This window comes from Chenopodium quinoa, unplaced genomic scaffold (genome assembly GCF_001683475.1).
Source record: "Chenopodium quinoa cultivar QQ74 unplaced genomic scaffold, ASM168347v1, whole genome shotgun sequence".
NCBI lineage: Eukaryota > Viridiplantae > Streptophyta > Magnoliopsida > Caryophyllales > Amaranthaceae > Chenopodium > Chenopodium quinoa.
This window is the reverse complement of record NW_018745177.1, coordinates 2,626,560-2,649,418: the sequence shown is the minus strand read 5'-3', so window position 1 is coordinate 2,649,418 and position 22,859 is coordinate 2,626,560. Positions and strand designations below refer to the sequence as shown.

General features: G+C 33.7%; 1 protein-coding gene across 1 annotated transcript; it reads left to right on the top strand.

Moving 5' to 3' along the window:
• Nucleotides 1-6,461: 6,461 nt before the first annotated feature.
• Nucleotides 6,462-13,058, top strand: LOC110710710 (transcription factor bHLH140-like). The gene is made up of 6 exons (XM_021889043.1): nucleotides 6,462-6,731; nucleotides 6,899-7,023; nucleotides 7,881-8,854; nucleotides 10,948-11,551; nucleotides 11,639-11,809; nucleotides 12,475-13,058. The coding sequence occupies exons 1-6, from the start codon at nucleotides 6,695-6,697 to the stop codon at nucleotides 12,805-12,807; spliced, it is 2,244 nt and encodes a 747-aa protein (XP_021744735.1). The 5' UTR covers nucleotides 6,462-6,694; the 3' UTR covers nucleotides 12,808-13,058.
• The last annotated feature ends 9,801 nt before the right edge of the window (nucleotides 13,059-22,859 follow it).

Below are 22,859 nucleotides of genomic sequence, written 5' to 3'. Positions count from 1 at the left end.
AAATGACTTGGTTGAAAGGAGTTAGGAATGATATGAAATATATGGATTTGCATGAGGATGACACAATGGATAGTAAAGGATGGAGGAGGAATATTTTTGTCGATGATTACACGGAATACATAGCCTCTTTCTAGCATTTATTACTCACATAATAAAGAGAAAGAGACTTTTAATTTAGGAACGGAGGGAGTACATAATAAATCAAAATTGATCGAAGCTAAATAAAAGTAATAATAATAATTTACGACACATTATTTAATTGGACTAAAATTTATTAGAAGTTATTAAATTCAATATATGAATTTATTAGACCTAAAACTTATTTAATAACTAGATAAGTCCCGTGCGATGCACAACATAAAAATTTTTATTGAAATAAATATATATTTTATATATGTCCCTCATATAAAATAAATTTATAAAAATATAACCATTAATTTCCATTTGTAATGATATTTAGATCTTATTAATTTTGAATAAGAGTAAAACCTTAAGCAAATTATGTATTATAGAGTACTCTTTAACCAAGAGTAATTATATTTTGAAGTCAGATAGTCACTCATAAATTCATAATATAAAGTATGGAGTATAATAATAATAATAATAATAATAATAATAATTATTATTATTATTATTATTATTATTATTATTATTATTATAATAATAATAATAATTGTCTTCAAAAAAAAATATTGTAATAATTTAAGGTAAAAAAAAATAAACAAACATATGATGTTAGCAATGATTTAGGCGGGAAAAATTTTAACAACAGCTTGACACGTGTACAATTTTAAAAAGTGATGATGTCAGCGGTTGTTATTTTAGTATATTTATAGAAGGTGAACAAAACGCAACGTAAATTGGTAAATTACTTTAATAAATCATAGTTGTCCAATAATCAATTCTACTTTACATTGTAATTATTGCCTCGATTTTCGTGCTCAAAATTTTTTCAATGTGTGTTAAGAAAATTGCTCAGATTTTTGGGGTCATTTTAAGTCTTAAGATTCAAAGTTAGAGAAATAACTAGCTTAAATCTCGTGCAATGCATAGTTTTATTACCAAAGTTTATACTCCTTCCATTTTTAAGCGGTATCCCTATATAATTTATCTTTCATTTGCTAATCTAATTTGATAAGAACTTAATTTTTCATATCTAATCAGATGTAATTGTCTGGTTTGTCCGAACATTGACCTTATATGTACATTAATCTAGGTAATTTCATTATCGTTAACATATTGAGATTTAAGTGAGGGTATAAGTATTACACTTTGACCGGCACATACATTTAGATAAATTAATTGAATTTAAATTTATACAAAGTATAAAAATATGTAAGCATAATAGGGATTATTAAATAATTATAAGATAGGTATCATAGGATAAAATTTATATGATAGGTATCATAAGATGAATTTTTATAAAGTATAGTTAGTGGAGATATATTTAATTGTTATGAGGAAAGAGAAAAATAATAATAAAAATTAAAAAAAGAAGTATAAGTGAGAAAAAACCCGTGTGGACATAATTCACAATAAAATTATTGTGGATCAAAGTCCATACATGCTCTACGGACATATTGTTGAACATAGTGACTCTAATTTTAACATGGTAACCATTATTAAAACTTACGTGACTTTATTATTATTGTTAACCTAAAATATGCACGTATAAGCCCACGTTATGTTTGTTAGTTGAAACGAACACTACAAGAGGGGGGTGAATTGTAGGTGAGTTCCTAGTGCGTGGCTACTTTTGCAAAATATAAAAAATAATTAAATAGGAACTTAGCGACACACACAGGATTTTACAAGGAAACCTTCCAGGGCCCAACTGGAAGTAAAACATCGACCCTTCTAAGGGATTTCCAGATAAAAACCAATCCACTATAATAGGGCAAACACCAAGTTACAAACCTATTATATGACAGACCTTTACTCACAAGTTCCAGATTGAACCTACTACACAATAGGACTCTATCCTACCCACTCAAGTTCCCAACTTGAATTCTCTTGTACTCTCACAGTACTCTTTCACAGCTTTTTCACTCAAAGCTATCTTACCCTTACGCAATATAAATTTCACACACACACACACAGTAACCCAACCAATTACAGAAAATATAACACCTAGAATATGTTAGGCAAGCAATGCACAAAACCCGAAACTAATATGACAAGATTAAAGCTTGGCAAACTTACACAAATTAAGCTCAGAGATTTCTTCACGCAAAACTCACAAAAACTTATGAAAATGTGATCTCTACTATTTATACAAGATTAACTCATATAGAAAGTAGGGTTTTTCAAAAGATAAATAAGTTCATTTAGCATAAATCACAAAATGAAGTTTTATGTAAATCTTTTAAGAGGAAATCTTTTCGGAAAATAAGATAAGATAAGTTATAGCAAGACGAATAAAATCTTTTGTTAAAACCATATTTTAAGAAAAAAATTATCTCGAAAATCTTTTTCTTAAAATCTTTCTTTTATCTTTCTCCGTTTAATTAAATTTGCCAATTATCTTGTCATGCTTCTAATAAGTTTCGTGCATATCTACTTAACATAATTAACAATAAATCTAGAAGATAAAATCTTAACAAAATTGATATTGCTATGCCGCGTTTCTGTAATACTGAATTACTTGGGCTTCACGCAGACCAGGACCAAGTTCCTGCTGTCATTCGTTCTTCAGTCTTCAACTGGAACTTCGCAGACTACGTTCCTTCCAGAACTTACTAAATTTAGCTCGCATCCTCCAAGTTCCTGTTAGAAACCATTCCTGTTAAGGAACTCAGTTCTTGTTAGAGAACTCTTCTTCTATATTGTTTGACTTTTCTCAAAGGTCTCTTCATGTCTTCTTAGCCTAAGTTACTCTTGCACCTCCAAGTTCAACTTCACCTGTACTAATCAAACACTTATAAACCTTTATTAATTGAGTTTGTTGTAGTTTAAGTTCATCATCATCAAAACCTTTAAGTTTCAACAATGTTAGACAGTACATAGTTTTCCTATTTTAATATGGTGACCTTTATTATTCATAATGACATACAGACACATACACACATATATGTTTGTATATTTATATGTATATGTATATATCATAACATAGTGACCAACTTTCTATTTATAAAATGGTTATAGTGTCTTTAATATTAGTGGTCCATAATAAACTAATGTGAACTAGATGCTTTTAAAAATTTGTTGTATCAGTGAAGATAATAAGCTAAGGAACAAAAATTATAAAATATTTATTTATGTGGGGATAGTGAGAGTGTGAAAAAATAAAATAATAGTGATCTGAGTCTTTATCTTTACTAAAACAGAAAGTGTTGCAATTATTATTAAACAGGTGTAAAAGGAAAGTGGTGCGATCATTACTACGAAATGTAGGAAATATTTCATGATAAGGCCATGTTTAGTTCATTTTATTTTTATTTATTTCAAATATGATTAAAAATTAAGGCCAAATCAAATCAGATATAGAAAAATATTAAGGTTATATTTAGTTAAATTTGAGGTCACGAATAAATTGGGAAAAAATTATTTTAAAAACACATCGATTTGCTTGATAGTAAACAAATATGTTTGTACCAAGATATATTTTGTCACACAAAATGAGTCGTTTAAGATATAACTTTACTTTACAAATTTCACCTCAAATTGGATTATTAAGGGCCAAAATATTCACCAACATCTTAATCGAGCAATATATCGACACACAAATTTAGACATTAATCATGTTTTTTTTTCCGGTTTTTTCACCTCATACCCTTGAGTTTTTTGTTTATTCACCATATACCCATGAAATTTTTTAAATTCACCTTATACCCCTAAGTTGATACAGAAATTCACTATATACCCTTCATAAAAAAAGATGAGTGGAATTTGGTTAATTGTATCTCGATTCCACCTTAGATCTCCGATCCTCCCCTCATCCCAAAATAACTCTTCTCCTTTTTTCAAGCCCCTAAAACCACTACATATCTCCATAACCATATCTGCATGATTAATTTTGAGGACGAAAAAGGAAATTTAGGGTGGTTTTGGGGGTGGGAAAAGGAATGTTGTGGTTTCAGGGGTTAGTGAATGTATTTAGGGTGGTTTTGATTCATAATTAACTGTAATAATTGACAAAATTAACAATCATTAGTCATCAAGGGTATATGGTGTATTTTTTTGAAAACTCAAGGGTATATGATGAATTTTAAAAAGTTTAGGGGTATATGGTGAATAAACAAAAAACTCAGGGACATATGGTGAAAAACCCGTTTTTTTCTTTTTTTTTTTTTTTTTTTTTTTTTTTAAATTTTACAAATAATGTTTAGCTTAGATTTCTCCATTAGAGTTTAAGACAACACCTAAATAACTTAACTAAACAATTTTCCCTGTTAGATAATAGAGTCATGCAAAATTGATATTTATTCATAATAATGTGCAACCACAGTCTTCTTAGTAATTAATTTTGTAAATATTTTCAGCAATAAGCTAAATTTTGAAAATACTTATATTCAAATAAATCAGATGACATACAACACACTTTTTTTTTAGAACCACTTGCAACACACTTAATTGTACTTATTATTAATTAATTGTATTTAAATATTATTATAAACTTAAATGACCACCCACCCCCACTACATGGAAGCCCTCATCCACCGCCAACCACCAAACTGACCACCTCCCTTACCCTTGACCCTTTTATATTCCTCCTTACCGGTGGTCGAGCACTACACACGCCTTTTTTCCCACAACCCCTTTATCAGCCCTTCATAAACGCCACCCGAGACCCACCCAAACCGACATCAACAACTCATTTGCAAATTCGTATTTACCTTATAATATTCATATTTTCATACTAATTTTTCTATCCAACATCAATAATACAAGTTTTGAAACCATCATAATGGTAACACTTCCTCCATTTATATGTACTACCATCAACTCACTTCACCAATTCACCAACAATCACATATCCACTATTTCTTCTCAAATGTTTTCAATTTCTATAGTTATGAGAACTCATCTTCTAAAAGTTCTACAACAATTAACTTATCTAAATTCACAAACTCTTTTCAAGTTGAAAATCACATTATTATGTAACCACAACTAAGAATTTCAGGGAAAATATTCACTAACAAACATCTTTTTCATATTTATAACATTTTGTGATATTTATGTCCATACTATACCACAAGTCCACAACTAAGAATTTGATATGAATTGTTAACAAAACACTCATTTTTAATATTAGTATTATACAAATAATACTAAAACAATTATTGTTGAAACTAAAATATTACGGATGATGAATTACAAAATATTTACGTAACAATTTCAATACTACAACAATGGTCTCCGGTGTCTCTTTCGCTCACTCACCTGACGCAGTTTGCCTTTGATTTCAGCCTTCATTGTTTTCGACCATCGTATGGACCACATAACCCTCTGATTCTGCCAACCGTTGTTTCATACTCTAAACCACATCACTCTCTGAATAAGCCTACCATCGGCCCTTCCTTTCCCCAACCACCTTACTCATCAGTTAATCACCTTAAAGCCACTATCATCGTTTCTCACCTTAAAGCCTCGTCCTTGCTAAGGGTGAGCAAACTGGGTACCCGGTCAAAATTTTAGGACCCCGACTTGGAATTGGTAGGAATCGGGTCCTAAAATTCAAATCCGGAATTGGAATTGGTTCAACCGGGTCCTAAAATTTAGGAATTGGTATTGGAACCACTGGGTACCGGTTCCGGGTACCCACTTATGTACGTAATTGTTAAAATATAATACAAATTATAATTCTTATTTTAGTTAGGTTCAATTTTAGCGTTTAATACTTATATTTATATGTGCATTAATCAATTTGTATTTATGTTAGGTATTAATAATACTTGTTTAAGTTATAAATTAGATACATTCAACATATTTTTATTACTTAAAATCTATTTAGTTTAGCATATATAAGGTAACCGGGTACCCAACCGGTTTCGGTTCCAAAAAGTTGAAAATTAGAATTGGAATTGGTTATAACCGGGTTCTTAATTTATTACCCGGAATTGAAACCGGAACCGGTTATAACCAATTTATTACTCGGAATTGGTTATAACCGGGTTCTTAATTTATTACCCGGAATTGGAACCACCGGGTTCAATTCCGGTTTCGGACCCGCCGGTCCCTAACCGGTTCCGGTTCCAATTCCGGGTACCCGAAATTTTTGCTCACCCCTAGTCCTTGCCCCTCCCCTTAAAGCTGTCGTCCTCACCCCTCACCTTAAACCGCCGTCCTCGCCCCTCACCTTAAAGCCGCCGTCGTTGGCCCTCCGTGATGTATTATTGTAAATATTCGAACGTCATTCACCACCAAAAGTACAATTAAAGTCAAATTTACAATTCAAAATTCAAAATCTCTTTTTAGCAAAATTTTCAAAGGAAATTTCAAAATTATTCACGTGGAATCAAGTGGGCCAACTTCTTTTAACCAATAGAAATCTTTGTCTACGTGGGGAGTCCATGGGTACCCTTTTCGTTGCACTTTTCTAAACCAGGGATACATGGAACAATTTTCAATAGAAAAAAAAAAAAAATAGAAAAAAATTAAAGGCAAAAGAAAACTGAAGAACATTTGTCGATGTCTCCATTAATTAATTTAAAAAAAAAAAAAAAAGTTACAACTTACAACAATAGAGAAAGAAATGGAAGTTGATGATTTCAACCCTGACCCGAGTAAAGGTAATCCCCAATTTTTGTTTTCTTTGTTCTAATTATTTTGACGAAAATTTGTTTGTATAATTAGCTTATACAATTACCCTACCAATTAATAATTTTGTTGATTTTTGCACTGACATTCAATCTTTCAATTTTGTGGATGAAACTGAAATGGGGTTTTAATGGTTCAGCAAATGAAGCAGAAAATGGAAAGATTTTGGTAGTAATAATGGTGGGTGCACCAGGCAGCGGCAAGTCCACCTTCTGTGACCTTGTCATGGGCGCCTCTTCTCGTCGCTGGGCCCGAATCTGCCAGGTTTATTTGTTCTCTAATTGAAACTACAAATTGCAAGAATTCTTTGCTTATTCTTATGTTATGTTGGTTCAATATTTTTAAGGGTTTTTGGTGTTTTAGATATATTTTTAATTGCAACATTTGAAATTTTACACTATGCACACATACGCCTGTGACAGCTTGATGTTATAAGATGTGTATTGACAGACGTGAAACTATTATTGTCGATGATATTGAAATGTTAGTCATTGCCTTGTGTTTAATAGCATGATTTGTTAGTTCTACAATATAGTTTTGAGCCTTCTTGCATAATTGCGTGACAATATGTTACTAAGTAGTATGCTACTAATATACTATGAGTTTGCTAAACAACCTTCTACTAGTGTGATTTTTGCTGAGTTTCGTCCATATATTTAAAAGTGTAGGTTGTAATGATGGATACTGGCACCTTATGTTCCAAGAGCATCAGTAATTCAACATAGTTAATATATCATGTATTCATACTGACTTTTTATTATCGAATTAAAATTTAGAATGAGTTGTTAGTTGATACTTTGTAGTTTATACCAACTCGCAATGACCTTCACTGATGTATATCCTGTAATTTGACTAAAATCACTGATATCTATCTTAGGATATGCTCTTTCCCCTTTAAAATCACGAACCTATCAGACCTAATTTGAAACTTATTTGAACTATCTAAGGTTTGGATTGAACTTACTAGCTTGTATCAGAATTTATATGAACTTAGTAGCCCATCAGAACATAACTTACCAAGAAGTTATCATACATTTTTTTTTTAGGTTGGAAGAACATTGCTTTGGCTGTGACTGACTTCTGAATAGGAAGTTCTTTTGTTTGGTTGATCTCATTTGCAGGACAATATTAATAAGGGTAAAGCTGGAACCAAAGCTCAGTGTATAAGCACTGCAGTTGTTGCTCTGAAAGACAAAAAAAGTGTATTCATTGACAGATGCAACCTGGATAAAGAACAGCGTGCTGAATTTGTGAAGCTTGGCAGTCCTGAAGTAGATGTGCATGCTGTGGTGCTTGATTTGCCTGCTAAGCTCTGTATCTCACGGTCTGTCAAACGCTCAGGGCATGAAGGGAATTTGCAGGGTGGAAGAGCTGCTGCAGTTGTGAATAGAATGCTTCAGAAGAAGGAATTGCCACAGCTGAGTGAAGGATTTTCTCGGATCACCATCTGCCACAGTGAGAGTGATGTAGATGATGCTATTACAACCTATAGCAGACTTAGTGCACAGGATACTCTCCCCTCAGGCTGCTTTGGTCAGAAGAACCCAGATGCTAAGGTCCAGGTTGGTATAATGAAGTTTTTGAAAAAAGCTGACCCTCCTAGTTTGGGTTCTGGTTCAAGTATGACCCAGAGCCCTTTCTCTAGTAAATCAATGAAAGAATCACAAATCTGTAGTGAAGGATCCAAACCTGATGCCTTTGAAGGGGCCAGTAATGAGGAGCACAAACATAATTTGGCACTGGAGTCTGTTTCTGATGCTGCGGATTTGACGAATGCCATGGAGGATTCTTCTTCCCTGGACATGTCTGCCACCCTGGCTTTCCCTTCAATTTCAACCGCTGACTTTCAGTTTGACCACGATAAGGCATCCGATATTATTCTTGATAAAGTAGAGGAATATATGAGTAAGTTGAAGAATGCTAGACTTGTTTTGGTGGATTTGACTCATAGATCAAAGATTTTGTCTTTGGTCAAGTCTAAAGCTGTACAAAGAAATATCAATCCTGAAAAATTCTCCACATTTGTGGGAGATATTACTTGTCTGTATTCTAAAGGAGGCTTACGCTGCAATGTCATTGCCAATGCTGCTAATTGGTAAGCATCTTTATCTTAGTTGTTCACCATTTGTGAGCTTTATGTTGACTAAACTGTCAATATTGTTGAAGATGCCATATCTGGAAACATAATTCTTGATAAGTTCTAAGAATAAGTTCTGGATTTGGGGTAATAATGAATTAATGATCAAGCACACTATTTTCATGCAAGTGCTCTGCAATCTGCAGGGTTCAAGGGTATGGAATCTAAAGGCTGTTTGAATTATGCTATGTGTGTAGTGAGATATATGGTGCTCCTATTTATACCTTAACAATACTGCTTACTTTGGATTTGTATCTCTAAAATGTAAAGTTTGAGCTAGTTTTGTCTTTGTGTATGCTTGCATCTTGCTGCTGCTACATATAGTCAAGCGTTACTTCTCTAGCGTAGTATTATCAATGATATTAGGATAGGCATACTTCTCTCAATCAAGCAGCATTTCCCAGACTTGCTTGTATTAGTAAGTATGAGTGTATGAACCTATGACCCTCAATTTCTAGCTATATGGAGAAAGATTGATAAAGTACAAGGGGTTGAAAGCCATAGATGTATGTAAAGCACTATTATCTTTAATAGCGTGTTATTTACATAATTACGTCTAGCCTCCTCCACCCCTGTGTCATGACCATCCTTTACTAGGTTTTAAGTTTTGGCTTAGCTTTTTTTTTTTTTTTTTTTTTTTTTTTTTTTTTTTTTTAATTCTATTTGTAGCATACTAGCATAATTCAGCATCTTAGGCTTGAAATTTTGTATCTTGTCAATGTATTGGTTACTTAGGATGACTATTTCGACAGCTTTTAGGTTTTGACTTATGATAATCTCTTGGAGGTTAGGAGTTCAAGTCGTGGGAATTCTCTCTGTACAAAGGTTGGAGTCAGGCTGGATACATATGATGCCCTCATGTTGACCTGGGTTGCCTGGAGCCTTGTATGCTGACTGTCCAATAAGGAATGAAGTTCCATTTATTTGGATTTAAAAGATTGCTCTTGTATTTCAACATGATTTTTTCTAGATATTTTGAGTCTTGCTCCATGTGACTACAGCATTTTTGTAAGATATCCCATCCTTTGTGGTCCAAAAACATTCTCTCTTTGTCCCCTATTCATTTCCCTAGAATAGGATTTTCCAAGGTAGTTTGTAGCTAGCTTGATGCAATTACAGCTTTCCTACGTGGATATCTTTTCTTGCTATGGCTGAAAAGACTCTGTACTCGATAATCTGTACCCAATTGCTTGTCTGATTACTTGTTCTTATATTTTTGAAATCCATGGCTGTGATGTTCATGATAGACACAAAGGTGAATAATATTAATTTGGAAAATAATTGATGGCTTGACTATTTTGGTTGACATTCATATTGCTATCTTAGACTTGCTTCTGAAGATGACTGAGATTGTGTTTTGGTTTTTAATGCTCATGTCATCATGTGAGATGGAGTACCTATGTAGTACAGTTACATATATGAGACCAGTCTGAATTGTTATGTTTTTTGAGGGGTGACTTTATATGTATTTGTGCAAAGGTGACTTTTTATATAGTCAGAGGGTTACTTACTGTGCCTCACCCACAAATTGGTTGATTCGGACTTATCAAGTTGTTCACTTGGTATCTATGTGTTATTCATATTCAAGGAAAGAGTTGCGTACTGTTTTTAAATTGATTTTCTTGGCTAGATGCTGTGATAGTAATTATTAAATGAGTATACGTTGGTGAATTTGGTCACTTTGTATATTCTTATCATTTCCTTGCGTGTGTTTTTTTTTTACTACGTTTTTATTTTATTATTATTATTATAATTATTTTTTCAATAGATATATTGACATTCTTAATCATTTATCATATTGTTGAGCTCATACCCTATTTATGTTAAACTTTCATGTGAGTTATCTTACATCATAGAAGAAAAGGGACTGTGAGAGTAACCATCTTATAAGTTTTGTTAGTTAACCATCTCTTCTCTAGTCCTCTTCATCCAGGGTCTAAGCCAATTCCATGCCCTTTCTAAACAAGTTTCTTGTCATTCGTTTACTTTGCATATGTCACTGACTACATAAATATTTTCATGTGCCTAATCACTTAACATTTATGTTACAGGCGACTCAAGCCCGGAGGTGGGGGTGTGAACGCTGCCATATTTAGTGCTGCAGGCCCAAGTCTAGAGGTTGCAACCAAAAAAAGAGCCAATTCTCTTGCTCCAGGAAAGGCTGTAGTCATTCCTGTTCCCGCTGATTCACCTTTGTTTATTAGGGAAGGAGTGACACATGTCATTCATGTTGTTGGACCAAATATGAATCCCCAAAGACCAAATTGTCTGAAAAATGACTATGATGAGGGCTGTAAAATCCTTCGTGAGGCTTACTCATCACTCTTTGAAGGTTTTGCATCCATTCTTAAGAGGTCTGAACTGCAGGACCACAGTGGGCAGAGAAATGAGAATGCTTCTGAGCAAAAGATGAAGAGAGAGATTTTACACGATGAAGAAAGAAGCAAGAAAAACAAGGGACTGGAGCATGAAGTTGGATCTGGTATCAATGTTTTGTGGAAGGAGGAGAAACAGAACAAGTCAAAGAGTGCATCTAAAGCTTGGTCATCTTGGGCTCAAGCATTGTACAATATAGCAATGAATCCTGAGAAGCATAAGAGCACTGTTATAGATACGACGACTGACGTTGTTGTACTAAATGATGCTTACCCAAAGGTAAGAATCTCTCTTCATAATTTCTTCTTGGCCCCTGTTTCGTACACATTGTCTTCAATTTGTTAATGGACATCAAATTATTAACAGGCAAAAAGACACATTCTTGTGCTTGCTCGTTTGGATGGTCTGGATAGCCTTGGAGATGTGTGCCAAGAACACCTTCAGTTATTGAGAACAATGCAGCAAGTGGGCATGAAATGGACTGAGAGGTTCTTACAGGAGGATGAATCGCTAATTTTCCGCCTTGGATTTCACTCAGTATGTTTCCCCTCTGCTCATTAATGTTCTATATTCCTGTTCCATGAATCCATGATGTTTGTGATAATGAAAACAAAGTGCTGCTATACTTAGAGTTGTCCTTGAAATTATTCATGATGTGGTATTCTGTACCTATCTATATGAAAATTTGCCTCTCATGAGCTAACTGAAGTGTGAAAGTAATTAAGAACTAAATCTAGCCCTATATTATAAAGCAGCGGAGAAAATGGGCCTCTTGGTCAAACCTGTTACAAGGCTCATTCTTGCTTTATTGTATAATGTTTTGTGTTGTAAAAGGTGGGGTACATTTTATTTCAATGGTCCCAAGATCTATTTGCCTAGCTAATAGCTATCATGTTAATACAAGCATTATTGCTTCCCGAAAAGGGGGGGGGGGGGGAGGAAACATTTTTTGCAATTCTTGTTTTGGAGTAGTTGCTTTACATACTGTTATACAGGTACTCTCATGAGAAAAAGAGAACATCAAATTGGTAAAAAGAAGAAGCTTGGTCTAGTGGTAAGATTGTCACCTTCCAACCTTGAGGTTGGGGGTTCAATCCCCACTAGAGACACTTTGAGGGTGGGGATCCCTTGCCCCTCACTCTCAAAGTGTCTGACCCGCAAATACCAGGCTAATAAGTTCTATATTCTGTTGTGCACACCAGGTTCCATCATTGAGGCAACTACATCTTCATGTCATCAGTCAGGACTTCAACTCGCAGCATTTGAAGAACAAGAAGCATTGGAACTCTTTTAACACTGAATTCTTCCGAGATGTAGTTGATGTGATTGAGGATGTTGAGAAATTTGGGAAACCCTCTATACAAGATGAGGGACTTCTATCAAAAGAGCTGCGATGCCATCGCTGTAAGAGCGCTCACCCTAATATACCTCGTCTAAAATCACACATAAGCAATTGTCAAGCTCCCTTCCCTGCCATCCTACTTCAAAATGGCCGCCTTGTACAAGGACCAACTAAAGTAGATGCAGACTCATAGATAATGCAGTTTTGGTACATTAATTTTGGTTTTGTTGTGTAAATTAGTTAGTTATTCAAAGTATTACACTTTCAGACTGAAGTGAATTGAAAATAGCTGCACACATCAAGTGTGATTTTGTTGCGTATATTGGCTAGTCACTGATTTCTCACTCTCATTTTGTACATCTTTTTCTTTTAGGGAAATCTTACATGAATACTTGGAAGTTTAAACATTTTCTTTCAAGAAAAATCTTACATCTGTTTGGTGAATTGAATTTGGCTATAAATTTATAAATCTTGCACAGGTTTTACTTCCCTTTAAACTTTTCTTCTATCTATATTCGAAGTAATTGACAAGTTCTTGGAGGTAGCATGTGGCCGAGGGTAGTGCATGTAGAGTAGAAAGGTTGCAGTAGAAGCAGTGGTCAGGGCCAATTCTTTGATTTTCGATACTTGTGATGGTGGCTTTGGATGATCCACATGGTGCTCTGAGCAGGCTGTAGTGGCAGCTGTGTTCGTAGTGGATGAGGAGGCCTGTGATTTTGGGGCTATCTACGAGTCCTTGATTTGCTGTAATTCAAGAAAGTTTGTAGTTTTGGTTAATGATACCCATTGTTACTTAAAAAGGATGTTATGGATATCATTATCTTACCATTTCTGAAAATTATTCGAGCTGGTAGCGCCACATTAAATGAAAGGCCACATCTGGAGGAGGGAGAGAAGGAAATGGCATGAGAGGCAATCTGAGCAATCTTTCTGCAGTTCCTGAACAACACCCCTGCACAGTCAGATACAACACATTTGAATTAAATCACAAAATAATCTAATATTCTCAACCTGAAAAAAAAAAAAAAAAGGGAGTAATAATCAAACACGGTGTAACAAGTAACAACATACAGTGATGTTTATCAGTAGAAAACTTCTTTGATGCAACAACACGAGAAATACACAAACCGAAATATTAATTTTTTTTTTGAAAAACAAACCGAAATATTAATAAAAATGAAGCTTTAACTAGGAAAAAAAATTATGTAAATTTGAATATCAAAGGCGAAGAAATTTTATTTTTATTAATGTTAAAATATTATATATAGACATTCAGTATATCTATTAACTATTATTAAAATAGAAGTTGCTGACATCAACATTACCCACGTGTTGCAATCTCAATAAAAAATTTCCGCCTAAATGCAATGATGATGTCAAGGTTTTTTTTTTTTTTTTTTTGGAGAGTTATCATATTTAACATTTTTGAAATTTAAATACTACAACTAAAACCTATCAATTTATTGTACAACATAAATAGATACTATATAATAATTTTGATGAAAATAAAAAATTTTAAAATTACAAAATATACGTAATTCGTATTTATATTCATGCATAATAGCGATTTATTTCTTCTTTAAAAAATAAATAAATAAAAAATAGCGATTTATTGTTAAAGTGTACAAATTAAAAATAGGTTTTATATAAATGGTGAATTGCATGGGTTTTAACCTAGAATATACTAAATGTTTTTTTTTTTTTTTGGTTAACAGGGCTAACTAAACCGACTAAAAAAGAATTACTATATCTATTAATTTTTATATGCATATCTCACAAATAATACCCCAAAATTACACATAAAAATTAACAGAGGTTGTATTATTTATTACTAGCCGATTATTAACAATGCATTATATAAATTTAAATTCCATAATGTTAATATTATTGGTTAGTAGAGAATAGTGATAGATTATTACTTGATTATAAAAAGACAGCCGTTTGGATTTGGCACTATGGATGTTTACGCGCAAAATCTATTACTCGTAGTAATTTCTTTTGGTAAGTTAATTTTGGAAAGTACTTGTACATCAAGTTCATTAACTCTATCTTAAACATCAAATTTTCCTAATCCTATTCTAATTAGTGCATGCTAAGCTATTCATTCCCCCTATATATACTCTACGTACACATTATTCAGCATTCGTTCATTATCTCTACTCCAAACACATCCTTAAACCCTCATTATCCCTTCCTCCTACTTCCTTTACCTCAATCAAGTATGATTCCCAACAATCTTCTTCCTCCTAAAAAACGAACCTACGCCTCGGCTTTTTCGTCTACTAATCAACAAACTCCTATTCTTAATCAACCCGACGACACTTTGAAGGCTCACAAACCCCTTCCTAAAAAGCGAATTTATGCCTCGAAACGTCCTAGAGTTAACCGTAATCAACCTATTATTGGTGGTAATAGTAGTGCATTGCTACAACTATTGCGCCAACATATCAAGAACAATAATATGGATTTCAAAGACATCATCCGATTTGAATGGTACACAATCGCGATTGTCACTCCCTAAGAACCAAATAGTCCCGGTGGTATTCCTAAGCCGTGATGAGGAGGCTTTTCTTGAAAAGAAAGCTGGTGTTAACAAGAACGCTCACATTGACGTCAAGGTCATCATGGGGTCGTCTGTATACAATATGCATCTTAGTCATATAGATACGCATTGACACACCAGTGGAACAAATTGAGAGCGGACAAGGGGTTGAAGCTAGGGGATACCATTCGAGTCGCTTCGTTTCGATCGGAGAATCGTATTAATTTTGTCATTCTTGGTCCTAAACGTACCCTCACATTGTTTGGGAATAGAGTAGAAGATTATCCTTGGTACTAAATTAACTAGTTGGTGTGATGTATGAAAGCTAAGAGTGCTTGGAAGTAAAAAGAAGTAGAGTATATGTTAAAGACTTAATGTTGATCTTGTTTAATTAGTTGGTGAAATGTATGTTTATATGTTGAGAAACGTTAATTGGTGTATGTAATATTTTGCTATTCATTAGTTTATTGTTATAATGGTTATATAATGTTATTATTAAACTTTGCACTAAAACTTTCTGATTCTAAAATGTTTTGATATGCCCTCCATTTTTATTTTCCCATTATTCTTATTTGGATTCTTCAAGATTCCAATGCGAATGGGATCTATAATTAATTGATTTTTCTTCATTTAAACACAAACAAGTGAGTTTTTGTTAGATTATTCTTTTCGATTTTTAGTTTTGAAAACTTCTTAAATAATTTTTATATTATGATAGGTATATGTTGAGATATCTTAATTATCCAATACAATTTTGCATTGAAAAGTGACTAAAGGAAAAAAACACAAGCACTAGAACAAATGAAATGATCAATAAGGATGTTAGAATACTCCCTCCTCCTTTGAATAATTGATACACTTGACTTATCTTTTTTACTTTTTTTTTAAATATATTATATAAAGTAAAATGTTATAAACAAATAGGTTGGATTTAACCTAAATGTATATTATTGGATTGGAACATCAAGTTTTTATAAAAAATTACTACGCATTACATATAATATATTTTGATGGTCAAACTTAATGATAAAAAACAACCAACGGTATCAATTATTTTGGGACGGAGAAAACAATTTGCAAACAAAAATCCTTTGACCAAACAAATTCATTTGCAAGATATGATAAGAAATGAAAAAGATTAATACTATTGCTTCCAATTTTTGAAAAAATAAAATAAAATTATACTCAAGCCGTCTCCGACAATTGGTGGCCCTGTTCTAACTAATAAAATTGGGCCCTTTAATTTTTAGAGGACTATTTTAAAAGGTTAAAAATATTATTATTATAAAATGACTTTTTTTTTTTTTTTTTTTAAGTACAGTACTACAAATTACTATAGGGCTAAAATATTCATATTACTAATAAGTTTAATAGTAATTCAATAAAACAACAAATAAAAACTTTTTATTTAAAAAGTGTCATCCTTCTAATATTTTTTGACAGCAAAATCCTCAATTATATCTTCATAATCAATTTAATTTTGTTTTGAAAATTAAAAGGCAAAGTCAAAGATTTAGGATGAATTTTTAGGTTTTAGTTTGGAAATGGTGGTAGGTTATGATTTTTTTAGAAAAAATTATGGGCCCCTGATATTTGGGGGCCCTACTCTGTTTGTGGAGAAAAACATGTCCAAAGACGGGCCTGATTATACTTGTATATTACTAGCCAACATGTCGTAAATTAAAACTGCTTTTGGTTTTGTAGGTTAATATGGATTGATTATTTACTTGTTACTTGATTTAAAAAAAAAAAAAAAAAAGTCGTAAGAACAATAATGGTGCATTGTTAGAGTTATTGCGTCAACACATCAAGAGCAATAATATGGATTTTAAAGACATTAGCGATGCCAAAATACTCTTGGACAAGAAGCTTACAAAATCCGACATGGATGGTAAACAAGCGCGATTGTCACTCCCTAAGAAGCAAGTTGTCCCGGTGTTTCTAAGCCGTGGTGAAGATGTATTTCTTGAACAGAAAGTTGGTGTTAAAAAGAACGCTCACATAGACGTGAAGGTGATAATTGGGTCGTCCGTGTACAATATGCATCTAAGTCGATGGAACTACGACAAGGGTTCATATAGATATGTTTTGAAGCACAATTGGAACAAATTGAGATTGGATAAGGGGTTAAAGCTAGGAGATAACATTCGAGTCGCGTCGTTTCGATCGGAGAATCGTATTAATTTTGTCATTCTTGGTCCTAAACGCACTTTCACATTGTTTGGGAATAGAGTAGAAGATTATCCTTGGTACTAATTAATTATAGTTGATCTTGTTTAGGAGTACACTTGATTAGTTGGTATGATTTATGTAAGATTGATTTTATGTAGCGATACGTTAATTGATGTGTTATATTACAATCATTGTTTCTTGATTAAATGATCAATCATATTATAATTTGTTATTTTATCTTTTTTGCATTACTTATTTCCTTAATAACTACTTCGTACAACATTTATGAAGTACATTTCATTACCAGTGTTTTAAAACTAATGCGTAATTTATAGTTCAATAAGGATTGTTAAATTAGGTCTTCTTTTGTGCCAAATTATTGATCCACCCAAACAAATCATACCGCGATTAAGGGTGTATTCCGATTTACTGAAAACAACTAAACTGAACTGATTGGAACTGAACTGAACTAAACTGATCTGAAATGAATTGTCTGTGAGAGAAGGAAATTAGGAACTTAACTGAACTTAAGTGAAATTAAGCTGAATAGAACAAAGCCTAAGACCCTAAAACATAGGTTGCTTAAAACACTAATTGATTTGTTGTTCAATCAATACAAGTTTTGTTTGTGTTTGTTTATTTTATTAAGTTTTTGGGATATACGCATGAGTTGTTAATTATATTGAGTTAATAATATTAGTCTAGCTAAAATTGATTTGTCGATATGGATTTATTTGACTTAGATGGTTTGGAGAATTGTCGGAATTGATAATACAACAGTTGCATATACTCAGATATTCTTAAATATGAAATTTTATTCGATTTTATATAATATGTATTTTGTATTTGTTAATTTCAACTCAATTATAATATGGGTGTTGTATGACTAGATGCAATATATTTTGTAATAAAAACTTAATTAATACAGTAAATATTCCATTATGAAATTGTCTTCTATTAATTTAATTTATAAAGCTTAATCCGTAGTTGATTATTGGTTCATTAACATACTTTACCAGTGCATTAACATATTATCAAATTTGAATATGTTAACTATTGTGGAACGAAATGATGTATAACTATAAGGGAGATTGATTTCATGCTTTGTGAATATGGAGTGCTAGCTTATACTTACTTGCTTTGTTTTTTATTAGTTGACACAAATTTTTACGACATTTGCCAACATGCTATTTTAATTTTAATGATTATTATACCTAGCTAATTATTAATAAGTCAAAAATTATAAAAAATTAATATTATGAAAATATATTTTAAGACGGTTTTATCAAAATCCCTCACAACTATGTTTTATTGTAACTATAAATGACAAAATCTAATCTTACGAAGTACGAAATAGTAGATTTAAATTGATGAATAGGGTCAAAGTCAAAATGTGAAAAATATGAAGTATTTCTTAATTGGTAGGACTGTAGGAGTAGTCAAAATGTGAACTAATTTTATTGTAATCTTCAAAATTAGTTTGTGCTTTTTGTTCTTTGACTTTTGTATCTTCCTATTGACAAAAGAAATACTTTGTACGAGTACAATTCAAGGAACTTTATTACTGTATTACGTCAACACCTCTAACCACCATTACGTACAGTTGACTTAAGCAAATTAATTAACCACACACATAATACCACTTAAGGCTTGAAATTTTGGTGGGGTTTGTCTCTTGTAAATCCAAGAATTCATACTCTGACACTAATCCATTAAATTTCCTTACTAGAATTAAGGGCCTATTCTCTTTAGACTTATTTCAGTTCAGTTCAGTTCTAATAATTTCAGTTCAATTCAATTCTTAATTTCCTTCTCTCATAAAATATTCAGTTTAGCTCAATTTAGTCAATCAGAACAGGTCCTGAATAGTGTAGCCGATTAACATATATATCAGAGAAAGCACTTCCAATATATTCCACACCGAACACAAACAAGATCCATCTTGATTTTGATCGCAAGAGAAATAAATAAACTTATTGTATAAACTTATGATGAGTCTTCCTCCATAGATTTCATCCGATTTGCAGAGAATACATAAATTATAATATGTCGACTATACTAAAGTCTCATAATAAAATTAGGGTTCTTGAATATATATCGTCAAATTCGCTTGCTTCAAATTCAAGATATCAACAATATAATAAAATACTATTTCACTTCTAAATTGTTGGAAAAATAATTGTTAATCCCATGAATGATAATACACAAATCAAGAACTAACTTCCCTAGAACAAATTTGATCGCCATACTTGAATCATATACATGTCCTCAACTCCTTCTGTTGTGCAGTGGTTTGGAACTTACTGACTTAGAAGCGAAATTCGCCACAATCGGTACAGGTGTCCAGTGACGCACACCCCCCAAGTTTTACACAACGACGTTTGTAATTTGTGTAAACGAATCAAAGGTTGGAATTGCTCAAGAACTATTCAGATCTCAAAAGGGTAGGTTTGTATTTAATGTTTTTAGGGTTTTTTCGAAAAGTTGTTTTATTGAAGAGGCTCTTGTTTGTATTTATAAAGTTCCAATATATGGAAACCAATAAATCTAAACAACCTATCAGTTTATGATGTGATCAAATAGACCCAACTGATAGTCACTCCAAACAATATTTGACACACATGGTCATGTAGAAGAGGATACATGGCTGTGTAGACAGGTTCGTCTGCAAAACCACACAACTGTGTAGAGTAAGGTATACGACCATGTATGTCACACGGTCATGTAGTACAAGGTACACAACAATGTAGCGGATAGTTGTACAATAATGAGTTTTCAACCAAGGAGTTACATTCACCTGCTCGGTTAGACAAACCAACCCAATTCAGTCTGAGACAAAACCTTTCTGGTTGCATTACTTACTCCATCAACATGTTAGAAAGAACCGAAGTTATTACATATGCATAATACATCGTACGTCACTCTCACTAGTGTCTTACGAGCCGTCTTTGACATGTTTTACCTAGTTCGGTAGGTGATTTTCAAAATGCTTTTATCCCGGGTCGTCTTCTTTCGGATAACGCGCTGATTTCTCATGAGGTTATTTCCTATATGAATAAGACAAAAGCAAAAAAAAAAAAAAACGTTATTTGCAGCCATCAAATTAGATATGAACAAAGCTTATGATAGGGTCAATTGGGAGTTTTTGTTTCGATTACTTCAAGATTATGGTTTCCCTCCTTATTTGATCCATATTATTCGTCAATGTGTGTCTATGGTTTCTTACCAGGTTCTGCTGAATGGTGACTCTCTCCCAGCCTTTCTGCCTCAGTGTTGTCTTCGTCAGGGCGACCTTCTTTCCTCCTATCTGTTTGTTCTTTGTATGGAGGTCCTATCCTCTTTGCTTCAAAAGGCAGAAAGAGCCTCTCTCTTTAAAGGGATTAGCATCCCTCGAGGAGCTCTTGCGATTTCTCACTTGTTCTTTGTTAATGATTCCCTCTTATTCTTGCACGTAACTCCTGAAGCCTGCGAGAATCTTACGACCTTTTTATCCGAGTTTTTCTCTTTGTCAGGTCAGATGATCAATCTTCAAAAATCGTTTGTAAAGTTCAGCCCCAACACTCCGAAAGACTATTGAGATTTTCTTGCCCAAAGTTTGAAACTTCAAAGCAAATCATCCCTGGGTTCTTATTTGGGCTTTCTTGTGGAGCTTGGACGTAGTAAAGTTTCTGAGTTTAGATTCTTAATTGACAAGGTGGTTCAGCGACTGTCGGGCATCTCTGGGTCTTTGCTCAGCAGCGAAATTGGTTATTATAAATTTAGTTGGTTGCCTCTTTTAATCATGTGCTCTCTATATTTAAGACTCCTTTTTCGATTTGTTCAAAGGTGGAAAATCTTTTGGGCCGCTTCTGGTGGAATTTTGATTCTCACTCTAGACTCTAGAGGTCTAGTCTTACGGTCTAATTCCCTGCTGCATTTACCTAAGGGTTTAGGAGGTCTCGGTATTCATCGGTTGGGCTCCTTCAACTCCGTTCTTTTGGCTCGTCAATGTTGGTGGATTCATCATCATCCTCAACTTCTTGTGTCAAGACTTCTAAATGCAAGGTATCCTTCCCTTCGTCTTTTTCAGACAAGGAAGATTCCAGGTTCCTCTTGGGGTTGTCGTGGGTTGTTGCAAGGTCTGTCAGTTTTGTTCGATGGTATCGCCTGGAAGGTTGGCTCTGGATCTCAGGTGCGTATTCAAGAGGACTCTTGGGTTCCCAGATAACCTCTGACTTTTCCTGATCATGGTGAGACACCTCTTCCGTCTCATGTTTCTTCTATCATTAATCCGCGTTCTAACGCGTGGGACTCGACTTCGGTCCATAGGATGTTCGATTCTTCGACAGCCAGTCGCATTTTGGCTCTGGAACGTCCCAGTAGGCCGATGGATGATTTTGTCTACTGGAAATTTTCAAGGGATGATAATTTCACTACTAAGTCAGCTTATGTTATGTTGCTTCGTCAATCCGCTATTTCAGATGAAGCGAACTCTTTTCCCTTTTCATGATGGAAGTCTTTTTGGGGTCTGCCTCTTTTACCGAAGATGCAATGTTTTTGTTGGAAACTTCTTCACAACGCTCTTCCTCTCAAAGGAATTCTGCAGTTTCGAGGAATTCCAGTGGATCCAACTTGTGTCCTTTGTCTTGGTGGTCAGGAAACTATAGAACATCTTTTTTGCGACTGTTCTTTTTTTTCCACCATTTGGAAGTCTGCTCCAACTGATCTTTCATCACTTGAATATCGTCGAGACAAGTCTTTCACTGATTGGTTTACAGCTTTGGTGTTATCTTTAAGGCATTCCAAGTCTTGGGAGGTTTTAGTAAGTTTGGTTTCCTTCTTTTGGGCTGTCTGGATTGCTCGAAATCATAAGGTATTTTGACAGGCTGTGATTTCTCCTTGATTAGTTCTTCATCACATGCAGGAATGAGTTTCTAGAAGTTTTTGCAGTTAAGGATTACAGGGCTATGATTCGTTCGTCAAATGTTGAGTCGTGTAATAGGCCTAGATCCTCAATTCCACCCTGCTATCTTCAGGGTCCCTCTTTCTCTTCATTTGATATTTGCATTGTCTTTGATGGTGCTTATAGTGCTCAAGATCATATTGCTGGTGCTGGTTGGATTTTCCGAGATCCTGATTCGGATTTGGTTTTGGGTGGTGCCTCAAGAGCTTTTATGTCATCTTCTCCCTTACACTCGGAATTACAAGCTTGTCTCTGGACTCTTAAGGCAGCTGATCGTCGTGGGTATAGGCGCTTGTTGATTACACTGACTGCTCGAACTTCTTTACTCTTCTTCATCATAAAAATGGTCGAGAAATTTCCTGTCTCTGGTTACTTAGGATATCAGGGATATTATCCTCCAGTTCTCAGCTTATGAACTTTGGAAGATCCCTCGTCAATGGGTGGCTCCGGCTCATTGGTTTGCATTTCAGGCTCGTCAGCGCCGTTTGCTTTTTTGGTCCTTTTACTTTTTTTATTCTTTTCTTCTAGTCGTGTTGTTTTTTCTTAGTTCGTCTTGTATAAAAAAAAGAAAAAAAAAAAACAAAAAAAG

Bases quoted from the DNA above. Each gene is read 5' to 3' on its own strand.
- LOC110710710 (XM_021889043.1), top strand. From the start codon at position 6,695: ATGGAAGTTGATGATTTCAACCCTGACCCGAGTAAAG. The intron at 8,855-10,947 runs GTAAGCATCTTT...TTTATGTTACAG, and splicing joins ATTGCCAATGCTGCTAATTG to GCGACTCAAGCCCGGAGGTG. The intron at 11,552-11,638 runs GTAAGAATCTCT...AATTATTAACAG, and splicing joins TAAATGATGCTTACCCAAAG to GCAAAAAGACACATTCTTGT.